The 12,152-nt window shown below is 38.1% G+C and overlaps 1 protein-coding gene across 26 annotated transcripts in view; it reads left to right on the top strand.

Moving 5' to 3' along the window:
* CD46 (CD46 molecule) overlaps positions 1-12,152 on the top strand; it is a 39,073-nt gene that overhangs the window by 17,085 nt on the left and 9,836 nt on the right. For 10 of the 26 annotated variants that reach the window (XR_011560956.1, XR_011560957.1, XR_011560955.1 and 7 more), the window contains exons 6-11: positions 7,244-7,426; positions 7,822-7,887; positions 8,004-8,045; positions 8,159-8,200; positions 10,354-10,401; positions 11,062-11,115. Coding sequence is in view for 23 of the 26 variants with exons in the window: in XM_070768673.1 (XP_070624774.1) it covers positions 7,244-7,426; positions 7,822-7,887; positions 8,004-8,045; positions 8,159-8,200; positions 10,354-10,401; positions 11,062-11,115 (435 nt within the window). In the remaining 3 variants the exon portion in view is untranslated. The remainder of the gene's footprint in view (positions 1-7,243; positions 7,427-7,821; positions 7,888-8,003; positions 8,046-8,158; positions 8,201-10,353; positions 10,402-11,061; positions 11,116-12,152) is intronic. The other 16 variants (XM_070768690.1, XM_070768687.1, XM_070768685.1 and 13 more) reach the window with 7 other exon arrangements.

Here is a 12,152-nt window from a genome sequence, read left to right as displayed (position 1 = left end):
GAACTTAATATATGAATTCAGCAAGGTAGGAGGATATAAGATGAACACGGAGAAATCTGTTGTGTTTCTTTACCCAAATAATGAAATGCCACACCAAGTTAAAAAAAAAAGAATTCCATTTAAAATTGTATCCAAAATAAATAAAAAGCACCTAAAATTGACTTAACCAAGGAAGTGGAAGACCTATATACTGAAAACTGTAAAACATCAGTAAAGGAATCTGAACAATTTTTAAAGAAATGGAGAAATACACTGTGTTGTTAGATCTTGGATTGGAAGAATTAATATTGCTAAAATGACCATATTACCCAAAGCAATCTACAGATTTAATGCAATTGCTTTCAAAATACCTATGACATTTTTCATAGAACTAAAACAAATAATCCTAAAATGTATATGGAAAAGATCCAGAATTGCCAAAGCAATCCTGAGAAAAAGGAGCAAAGCTCTAGGTATGTCCTTTCCTTAACTTCAGGTTGTACTGCAGAGCTACAGTAATGAAAGCAGGGTGATACTTGGCACAAAAACCATAGATCAACGAACAGAAGAGAGAGCCCAGAAATAAATCCATACACCTGCGATCAATTAGCCTATGACAAAGAAGGCAAGAAGAGACAATGGAGAAGAGACAGTCTCTTCAACAAGTGGTGCTTCAGAAGCTGGACAGCCACATATAATACAGTGAAATTAGATAGAACCATATACAAAAATAAGTTGCACGTATAAAACAAACTCAAATGGTGTAACAACCTAAGTGTAAAACATGACACATAAAACTCTGACAGAATTGTAGCAATATTTTCTTTAAGTCAGTTTGCCAAGGCAAAAAAAAAAAGGAGGCGGGGGGGAATAAATGGCACATAATCAAATTTAAAAGCTTTAACACAGCATGGGAAACAATCAACAAAACCAAAAGACAACCTATGGAATGAGAGAAAGTACTTGCAAATGATGCAAATGACAAGAGGTTAATATCCAGAATCCACAAACACCTCGTGTAAGTCAGTATTGGAAAAACAAACAACACAATTAAAAAATGGGCAGACCCGAATCAACATTTCTCCAAAAGAGACATACAGATGGCCTACGTGTACATGAAAAGATGCTCAGCATCATAAATTATTAGAGAAATGCAAATCAAAAGCACAGTGACGTGTCACCAGGCTTCAGAGCCGCTATCATCAAAAAGTCTATAAATAATAAATGCTATAGCGGGTGTGGAGAAAAGGGAACCCTCCTAAACTGTTGGTGGGAATGGAAAGTGGTACAGCTAGTAAAGAAAGCAGTCTGGAGGTTCCTTAAAAAACGAAGAATAGAACTATGATCTGCAGACACAGTCCTGAGTATACATGTGAAAAAGCAGTCTCTAATTCAAAAAGGTGCAAGTACCCCAGTGTTCATAACATCGCTGTTTACAATAGCCAAGACAAATAACTCAAGTGCCCATCAGCAGGTGATTGGATTAACAGGTTTTGTGTTTGTGTGTGTATATTGGCATATTACTTGCTTTTTTAAAAAGAATAAAATACATTTCAGCAACATGGATGGACTTAGAGAATATTATACTCAGTGTAATAAGTGAGACAAAACACACACACAATATTATATGTGGGATCAAAAAAATAATACAGATGATTTCAGACTCAGATGTAGAAGACAGACTTACAGTTACCAGTGGGAAGAGGGGAGGGAGCAGCGAGTTAGAAGCACGGGATGGTTAACCGATACAAACTGCTATACCTGAAATAAATAAGCAACATGGACGGACTTAGTGCATACTGTGCTTAGTGAATTAAGTCAGACATAGAAAGACAAATACTATGTGATGTCACTTGAATGTGGAATAAAAAAAATACGAGTGATGCTACAAAACAGAAACAGACTCAGGTGAAGTAGATGAATACATAGTTACCAAAGGGGTTGGGTAGGGACAACAAATGAGGAGTATAGGAGTAACAGATACAAATTACTACACCTAAAATAAGCAGCAAGGATTCTACCACATAGTACAGGGAATTATCTGGTGTTTCCCTGGTGGCTCAGTGGTAAAGAACCCATCTGCCAGTGCTGGAGACACAGGAGACACGGGTTGGGAAGACCCCCTGAAGGAGGACATGGCAGCCTCCTCCAGTACGCTTGCCTGGGATAATCCCATGGGAGAAGGACACTGGTGGGCAAAGAGTCACACCCGACTGAGCAGCTGAGCGTGCACACACAGGGAATGATATCCAATATCTTGTCATAATCTGTAATGGAATATAATCTGGGAAAAAAACAAGTAAACAAATCGCTGTGCTGCACACCTGAAACTTAACACAGGATAGCAGATCCACTATATTCAATAAATATTTTTCCAAAACCTCATGAAGTGTAGTAGAGGCCCCAGGTCCTCACTAGGGTATTATTATACCGAACATTTAAGGAAGGAATACATAGCAGCAGCCCTATACAAAGTCGTCAAGAAAATTAAAGAGATGGGAATACTTCTTAACTTATTTCATGAGAACAGTGTTGCTCTGATACCAAAACCAGACAGAAACACTGCAAGACAAGTGTTATACAGTATCCAAAGTGGGCTTAGAACTAAAACTTTTAAACAAAATATTAATAAATCAAATCCTTTCTTACAAAAAATAAGAGTGCATCATAATCAAGTGAAGTTTATTCTATGAATGCATGAATGATTCAAATTTAAAAATCAGTGTAATTTGCCATATCAAGAAACTTTGAAGGAGAAAAAAAAAGACCACCTTAATAGACACAGAGAAAAAACATATGACAAAATTCATCATCTTTTCATTATAAAACTCAGCAAATGAGGAATACAAGGGAACTGCCTGAAGCTGACAAAAGGCAGCTATAAAAGTTCCCCAGCTAATATTATAATTAATAGTAAAAGACTGGTTATGTTTAAGGTAGGAACAAGAAAAAATGTCTTCTGTTAAAACACTACTCAGCCTTGTATTTGGAGTTCTTAGATCGTAGAACTGGAGAAGGCGATGGCACCCCACTCCAGCACTCTTGCCTGGAAAATCCCACGGACGGAGGAGCCTGGTAGGCTGCAGTCCATGGGGCCGCTAAGAGTCGGACACAACTGAGCGACTTCACTTTCACTTTTCACTTTCATGTACTGGAGAAGGAAATGGCAACCCACTCCAGTGTTCTTGCCTGGAGAATCCGAGGGACGGGGGAGTCTGGTGGGCTGCCGTCTATGGGGTCACACAGAGTCGGACACGACTGAAGCGACTTAGCAGCAGCAGCAGCAGATAGTAGAACAAGCCATACATATTGAAGAGTAAAGGAGTAATATAGACTTTATTACACAAGATTGTTTTTGTAGAAAACTTGAAAGACTGAAGTTTTATCAGGATCAGCACAGATATCAACTGTACATCTATACACTAGTAAAACACCAATAGAAATTGAAAATTTTCAAGTACTATTTACACCAACTTGAAAACCCAAAATACTTGTATGTAAATCTAGCAACAATGTGAAATATTTAAATGGTAAAAATAACTAAACCTAAGAAATTAAACAAGACTTTAATAAATAGAGAAAAGTCAGTGATTATGGGTTAGAAAATACAATATAATAAGGATGTCAGTCCTCTATGATTGATCTATAAATTCAGGACAATCCCATAAAATCCCAGCAGAACTTGACAAAAAGATTGTAAAATTTATTTAGAAAAATAAAACAACTAGAATTGTCAATAGAAATTTGGAAGAAAGAAAAAAGTCATCTCGTTCTACCTGCTGTCAAGACTTCTGATAAACACTGCTGTGAGGACTGTAATCAAGACAGTGCAGTGTTGGTGAGAGGTCGGCCATGTAGAGCGTGGAACAGCAGTGTCCAGAACTACAACCTTTCAAAAAAAAACCCAAACAAACCCTCAACACTATGTTAGCACCATTTGCAAGTACTTACTCACAGTGAACCAAAAACTTAAATGTGAAATCTAAAACCAAAAGATTTTTGCTTTAGCACATAGGAAATATTTGTGCCTTAGTCAAAGGCACAAATACAACTCTTAAATACAACTCTAAAACCATGATTCTTTAAAGAAGAAATGTTAATATACTGCTGCTGCTGCTAAGTCGCTTCAGTTGTGTCCGACTCCGTGCGACCCCATGGACGGCAGCCCACCAGGCTCCCCGTCCCTGGGATTCTCCAGGCAAGAACACTGGAGTGGGTTGCCATGTCCTTCTCCAATGCGTGAAAGTGAAGTCTCTCAGTCGTGTCTGACTCTTAGCAACCCCATGGACTACAGCCCACCAGGCTCCTCCATCCATGGGATTTTCCAGGCAAGAGTACCGGAGTGGGGTGCCATTGCCTTCTCCGGTTAATATACTGGACTTATTAAAACTCAAAACTTCTACTTCAAATACATTATTAAAAGAAGGAATAAAATGAGCCATAAATTGGGAAGAAACATTTACAAAGTACATATCTGCTAATGGACTTGTATCTACAATATAAATAACTTTCAAAACACAATCAGAAAACAACCCAGTTTTTTAAAATGGGCAACATGAATAGACCTATTGCACCAAAGAAAATATATGGATCCCCAAATACATGGAAAGTTGCTCAGTGTCATAGTAAATTACAGAATGGAATTTAAAACTACAATGAGATGTCAGTAAACAGCTATTAGAATAGCTGAACAAATAACCCCAAAACTAAAGACTAACAATACGATTAATAGGCAAGAATATACAGCAGTTGGAACTCTTAAGGCATTCCTGGTAAGAATACAGAGTGATACGAATATTATGGAAGATAGTTTGGCAATCCCTTATAAGGTTAAATATACACTTACCATACAACTCAGCAATGTAAGTAAAAAGACGTATGTTTATATAGAAACCTGCATGAGAATATTCAAAGCAGCGTTAGTCATAATCATTCCACATTGGAATTAACTCACATGTCCTTCAGCTGGTAATGGATGAACAGCCTAATCTGTATCCATGCAATGGAATAATACTCCGTGATAAAAAGAAATGAGTTCTTGAATCATGCAGCAAAGGAATCTCCAGTGCATTACACTAAGTAAAATACCCATACTCAGAGGCTGTGATTCTCTTCGGACATCCTGGGAGAGCAGCACTATCAGGCAGGAAACAGATGAGTGCTGGGCTGGGTGGGGAAGGTGCTTGAGAACTGGAGGGTTGATACAAAGTGACATGAAGTATGTGGAGATAATGGAATTTTTGTTACTGTGTTGGTAATTACATGATTATTTTGGTTTATGAAAACTAATACAGTTGTACACCTTAGAAAAGGGTGAGATTTACTGTCTGCACTTTGTATCTACTAAACCCAACTGACAAGAAAATCATTAGGTACAATTAGGAGCATATTGGCCCAACAGTGAAAAAAAAATCAGGGAACCTGAAGACAGGGCAATAGAAATCGAGCATGGTTTGAAAAGAAAGATTAAAACAAGAGAGAGAGAAACCTTTGGGAGAAAGAGCAAACAGCCAAACATACATCTAATTGGAGTTTCAGAAGAGAGAACAACGCAGGAAATCATTTCAGAAATACTGGCCGAAAATTATGTAAATTTGATCACAAACAACAACCCCACATGTCTGGGAAATTCACTGCCCTTAGCAGAATAAATTTTAAAAATTTACCAAGAAACCCCCAATTAAGCTAAGCACAGCATGTTTGAACTCCTGGAGACAAAAGAGGCAGCAGCCAATGAGAGGGAGAAACAGACGGGAAAGCTTGTCTCCTTTTTCTGCTCACCCCAAGGTGAGAGTGACAGCTGACTTTCATGGAACTATTGAAAGTAAAAGACAATTTCTGCTAATATGCTGAAGGAAAAACAAAACCCCAAAAAACAACACTTAATGTAGAATGTTGTGTGAATTTGTCATTGGTCAACTTGGATTATCCTGGAGAAGGGAAAGGCTACTCACTCCAGTATTCTGGCCTGGAGAATTCCATGGACTGTATAGACCATGGGGTCATACTCAACTGAGCAACTTTAACAACCTGGATTATAAGAATTGATAAGGAAGTTCTTCTGGCTGAAGAGAAATGATACCTGACGGAAATCCAGACCCAAAGAAAGAGAAAGAACACTCTTCTGGTTTAAAAGGCTGTATATTATCTGCCCCTTATCTGTCATTCGGATTTAATCTCATAAGATGTTCTCTTGAACTCACTACTCAGGCAAGTGTTTTCTTGATTTTTTTTCCCCCAATTCTGCCAAACCCATTAATGGATACTAAAGTCAACTGAGACCGTCAGGATGAGTACTTTTTATGAGTGGAGTAGAATGGGACAGGAGAAGGCAATGGCACCCCACTCTAGTACTTTTGCCTGGAAAATCCCATGGACGGAGGAGCCTGGTGGGCTACAGTCCATGGGGTCGCTAGAGTCGGACACAACCGAGCGACTTCACTTTCACTTTTCACTTTCATGCATTGGAGAAGGAAATGGCAACCCACTCCAGTGTTCTTGCCTGGAGAATCCCAGGGACGGCGGAGCCTGGTGGGCTGCCGTCTCTGGGGTCGCACAGAGTCGGACACGGCTGAAGCGACTTAGCAGCAGCAGCAGCAGCAGCAGAATGGGACATACCATTACTAAGATTATCTCAGGCCTGTTGGTTTATATACTGGTTGACAGCATAAAATGTGTTTCTTGATCTCTGATGTAGCCCAGAGCGTTTGGAAAACACTGCCCTAACCCCACTGCCTTTACTTCTTGAACTTCTAGCTTCTGTGTGTTGTTGCCTCCTGAAAACTTTCTTTTTCGTATCTTGGCATGGCTAGCTTCTCTGCAACTTAAATTTGAGCTCAAACGTTACCTTCTCAGAAAAGCTTTTGCTACCTTTCTAAAAGAGCAAGGTATGTAATCAGTGTCAGAATGATCTTAAAAAAAATCCTCAAACTGAAGAAAATTACTTTTGACCTTACCCTGAGTTTGTATCTGGTATCAGACGGTTCTCAAAACTTGTCAGTAATGGAAAGAAAATGTAGAAAAGCAAATGAACTATGACAGTCTGTTCTAGGTTTTTAAAAAAAAAAAAAAAAAAAAACATTGCTAGATTTCTCTAGATCTCTTTACCTGGAGTTCAGATGCTCAAAGGTTTCTTTTTTCTTTTTTCCGCAATTAGCATCTTTCATTTCTCTCCTGCTTCTTCCCTGGGATTACTTCACACTAGTCTTTCTGGTCCCGTGTAGAAGCGGCTTTCCATTAATTCTGGAATTTCTCAATTTTTCAGTGGTCAAATGTGTATATCCAGCCATTGAACATGGAACGATAGTCTCAGGATTTGGACCAAAATATTACTACAAAGCGACGGTTGTACTTAAATGCAATGAGGGTTTTAACCTTTATGGCAACAGTGTAGTTGTCTGTGGTGAGAACAGTACTTGGGAGCCCGAGCTACCAAAGTGTATTAAAGGTAAAAGTACTATCTTCCTTTTGTTTTTGTTCTTTATGTCTTTCACATTAAATATCAATGATGCAAGAAAAACTGAAGAGAAACAATGTTCATATTTAACTGTGTTATATTCATTTCTCTGATAGTTGTATGACTTCAAATTCACAAGAAATCCGCTGCAGCGATTTTCTGTCTTTGTAGGGTCTTAGCATTTCACGTACATAACACAGGTATATAAATGTCTCTTGCTAGGCATTCTTAAATGTAAAAATGGATAGCAGTCATTTTTCAGGGTAAACTGAAGCGTAGGGAGTTTTACCTAAATAAGTCAAGAATGAAAGGCATAATTCATGTGAATGAAAAGACAGTATTAATGCCCAGATTTTTGATTCAGTCTCCATTATTTTGTTTTCTAGTGTCGATTCCTCCCAGCACCCAGTCTCCAATTCCCAGTACCCAACCTCCAGTTCCCAGTGTCTCAGGTTTAGTAACTTCCTACATATATTTTTTTCAAAAATCTTTTAAATTCCTGGTGAAAATGCCAGTAGTAACTCCCAAATGTTTGATCCTGTCTGCGTTTTTTTTTTTTTTTTTCCAGTGTCGACTCGCAGCACCCAACATCCAGTTCCCAGTGTCTCAGGTTTAGTAACTTCCTACATATATTTTTTCAAAAATCTTTTAAATTCCTGGTGAAAATGCCAGTAGTAACTCCCAAATGTTTGATCCTATCTGCGTTTTTTTTTTTCCCCCCAGTGTCGACTCGCAGCACCCAACATCCAATTCCCAATGTCTCAGGTTTAGTAACTTCCTGCTTATATATTTCAAAATCCTTTACATTCTTTTGATCTTTTTTTCAAAGTCTTTTAAATTCCAATGATTTATACTCATTTATCAATTTTAGTAATAAAATATTCACAGCCTTTTTAGTTCTTAGATTGAGTGATTCTAAAATTATGTGCAGTCTGCAGATACAAGCAGATAGCAAGTTAAGTAAACTTTAATATGTTTACTTATGTGTAAAATGATTTCAAACCTTCCTTACTTGAGTTCAGTTCAGTTGCTCAGTTGTGTCCGACTTTTTGTGACCCCATGGACTGTAGCACGCCAGGTCTCCCTGTCCATCACCAACTTCCGGAGTTTACTCAAACTCATGTCCATTGAGTCGGTGATGCCATCCAGCCATCTCATCCTCTGTCGTCCCCTTCTCCTCCTGCCCCCAATCCCTCCCAGCATCAGTGTCTTTTCCAGTGAGTCAACTCTTTGCATGAGGTGGCCAAAGTATTGGAGTTTCAGCTTTAGCATCAGTCCTTCCAATGAATACCCAGGACTGATCTCCTTTAGGATGGACTGGTTGGAGGTCCTTGCAGTCCAAGGACTCTCAAGAGCCTTCTCCAACACCACAGTTCAAAAGCATCAATTCTTCGGCTTCCTTACTTAGTGACAGTAAATTTAAAGTGGGATTCATTTAAAGCACTTAGCATAGCCCCTGGTATCTATAAAGCTCTTAAAAGGCAGCTTGTACCAGTTACACTCAGATTAATATTAGTGTAGAGGAAGGTCCACAGGTTCTGTTTTTTAGCATGTATGTTTTCTGTGTCATCAACACGGATGATTTATTCATTTTAAAAGTGATCTCTCGACACCTGTACAGGGTGTCTTCTGGGTCCAGGACTGTTTCCTTTCCCAGGTTGACCAGCTTGGTTCTTTTTTATAAACTGGGAGACTACCATTGTCTCTAGAATGAGACTAGTATTTCTACCACCTCCGTCACTCCCCCACTCCTAACAATTATTGTTTTTCTCTTTACTGAGGATTTTTTGTTTGTTTTGGATGTTTTTGTTTTTGTTTTTTGAGGGGGAAAGGGGGAATTGGCAACAGAAAGTAAGTGGTATAACAACTAAAAGGCAGAAAAAGCCCTTGTTTATTGGAATGAAATGGAGGAATTCTAGCAGGGGCTGCTGATCAGCTCCTCTGCCTGAGACTTGAATGAGTATTTTGATATGTTGGAGGGAATTGTTTTCCTAAGTTCAGGGCTGCTATCTCTGGCTTGTATTTAGTTGCCGCAGAAGCTAGAGACTAGAGGAAGGGTGGAAAGAGCATCAGTCTGGGCAGACTTTTAAAGAGTTGACATAAAGGAAAGTGAAAGTCAAGTCGCTCAGTCGTGTCCGACTCTTTGCGACCCCGTAGACTGTAGCCCACCAGGCTCCTCCGTCCATGGGATTCTCCAGGCAAGAATACTGGAGTGGGTTGCCATTTCCTTCTCCAGGAGATCTTCCCGACCCAGGGATCGAACCCAGGTCTCCTGCACTGCAGGCAGACGCTTTAACCTCTGCGCCCCAGGGAAGAGTTGACATAAGCATTTCATAAAGGATTTATAAAGCACTGATACAGTTTAAAAGAAGAGTTCTGAGGACAGATGTACAGTGAAGATAAAACTATGGATTATTTTAAAATATCAAAAATCAAAATTCCTCATGAGACTGTCAATCATTTTCTGTCATCAGTTAGTATGAAAAACATCATTAAGCAACATATAACGGTGGTCAAGTAGATCTGATATTGCAAATATGAAAAACTGTAGGCAAAATACTAACTGGAGAAGGATACAAGTTATGCAATAGGAAACTATATGGACAGTATTTTTTTAAAGAACCATATGTTTATTCTGAGCACGTTTTTTTTATGGTTTGTCATTAGTTAACTTCTAGGATTTCCACTGTATACAAAGGCACAGGGAACATTCCCGTGCAACATTCTTGTGCACTTCGGTAAACATGTGTTTAGGTTAGCTTTACAGAAGTAGAATTGCAAAATTTAGGGAGTACATGTATTTTTCATTTTGAGAAATAATTCATTTTGAGAATCTTTATAAAAAATCAAATACCAGATTTAAATCCATAATTTTGTATGGATAAGGCTGGAGAATTGAATCTAATTTTCCATTCCAGATTCCAAGCCCACTTCTCCAACCATGACTTCAGGACTAAGTCATCCAGGTTCAGTGGCTGAGCTTTTTTTCCATCTACACTTATTTATTCATGTCCTTCTTTAAATTGTTCTACATAGCTTCTGAAATTTCTTCAGTGTTTGTGGGTTGTACCTTCTTTTTTCATTCTGATTTTGTTAATTGGGGCCGACTTTTTCTTGATGAGTGTGGCTATGTGGCTGTAAACTTCCCTCTTAAAACTGCTTTTTGCTGCATCCCATAGATTTTGGATTTGTTTTCTTGTTTTCGTTTTCTCCAGATATTTAAAAACTTTCTTCCTTGATTCAATCAGTGATCCATTCTTGTTTAGTAGCATATTGTTTAGCCTCCACAAATGTGCTTTTCTGTTTTAGTTTTAAGTATAATCACATCGAATCCATAGGGTTATTCTGACACCACACTAATGATAAATTTGCTTGCTGTACCACAGAATATTGTCCTAGGAAATGTTACTGGACAAGAAGTAGAATGCTTTGGTATTGAATATAAATTTATAATATTTTGATACTACTTTTAATGACAAACATTAATGTAGTTTATATAAGGAGAATGAAATTATAAGAGTTTTTGTACAAAGTGAAAAAAATCAAAACCTGTGAACTTAGAGGACATTAAGCTCTATTGTTTTTTCTTTTTTTTTTTTAACTTGCATTTTTTTCCTTTTTTCTAGGACATCCCCCCCGTCCTACTGATGCATCACCCCCTAACGGTGCTGAGGGTTTAGGTATTATTTTGTTACTGATTATAACTCTGTGTCATAAGGCCCTAGTTTTCTATGTGGAAATATTACCATTGTCTATAATTAGAGAAGAAACAACATGTTAAAAATTGGTGATAATTGTTCAGTTTGTAGTTGTAAAATTGCACGTTTTAAGGAATTTTAAAGGTGCAGATCCTATGACATATTTAAGGGGTACTTTTAGACACATGTAGATAATACAGATTTTAGGAGGGTGCTCAACTTAGGATACCTAATAATAAGTTTACTTTTTAAAATAATAATATGGCTATACGTAGTCTAACACATCTAACATTTAAGTTATTTTCCATGTAATAGTTTTACTTTATAATGGCAATTTGTAGATGAATTTTCTTTCTGTTGGTACCTTGTGAACAAAAGGCTTGAAGTACTAATGTTGGATTAGTTTTTCTATACAAGGGTGGGGTAGCACACTTAATGTTTGCACACGTAGTTCACACAGTATGTGTTAGAGAACTTGATGGAAGTATAGTTGTGGCAGTTACATGAAGTATAAAGACTTACTGATAAGGAAATGAAGAAAAATAGTTTATTATTTTTAGACTAGTTTAGTTATACTATTTAGTTAGTCCTTTTATAAAATGCACTTTGGGCTTGTTATATTTTCCCTGTGAAAACTGTGGTCACACTAGCACTCTGCCAAGAGAATCCAGTGCCATCTCAGGATGTTTACATTCGATAATGTTTATGGAATAAAAAGCAGAGCTGTACATGACATTGTATGCTGTGTTACCTGCTGTACGTTATAGATAATAAAAGTAATGGCAGTTTAGAAGCAGAGGTGCCAGTGACCAGCGTTTCTAAGAATTAAGATTTGGTGGTATATTCAGTGCCCTCCGGAGAGTCAAAAATGCATGTTTACGCTTCTGTGCCTAGTGTTATCATGTGCCCTGGTGTTCCCTTTACAGTCTTAATTTGCATTACTTTCAGCGAGTCTCCCTAGGGAGTTAGGGCCACGTCTTCATCTGGGGAGAAAGTGGGGTAGGAGCTGTGGTGATATG

This window comes from Bos indicus, chromosome 16 (genome assembly GCF_029378745.1).
Source record: "Bos indicus isolate NIAB-ARS_2022 breed Sahiwal x Tharparkar chromosome 16, NIAB-ARS_B.indTharparkar_mat_pri_1.0, whole genome shotgun sequence".
NCBI classification, from domain to species: domain Eukaryota; kingdom Metazoa; phylum Chordata; class Mammalia; order Artiodactyla; family Bovidae; genus Bos; species Bos indicus.
The sequence above is the reverse complement of the archived record's forward strand: the minus strand, read 5'-3'. Positions and strand labels throughout refer to the sequence as shown.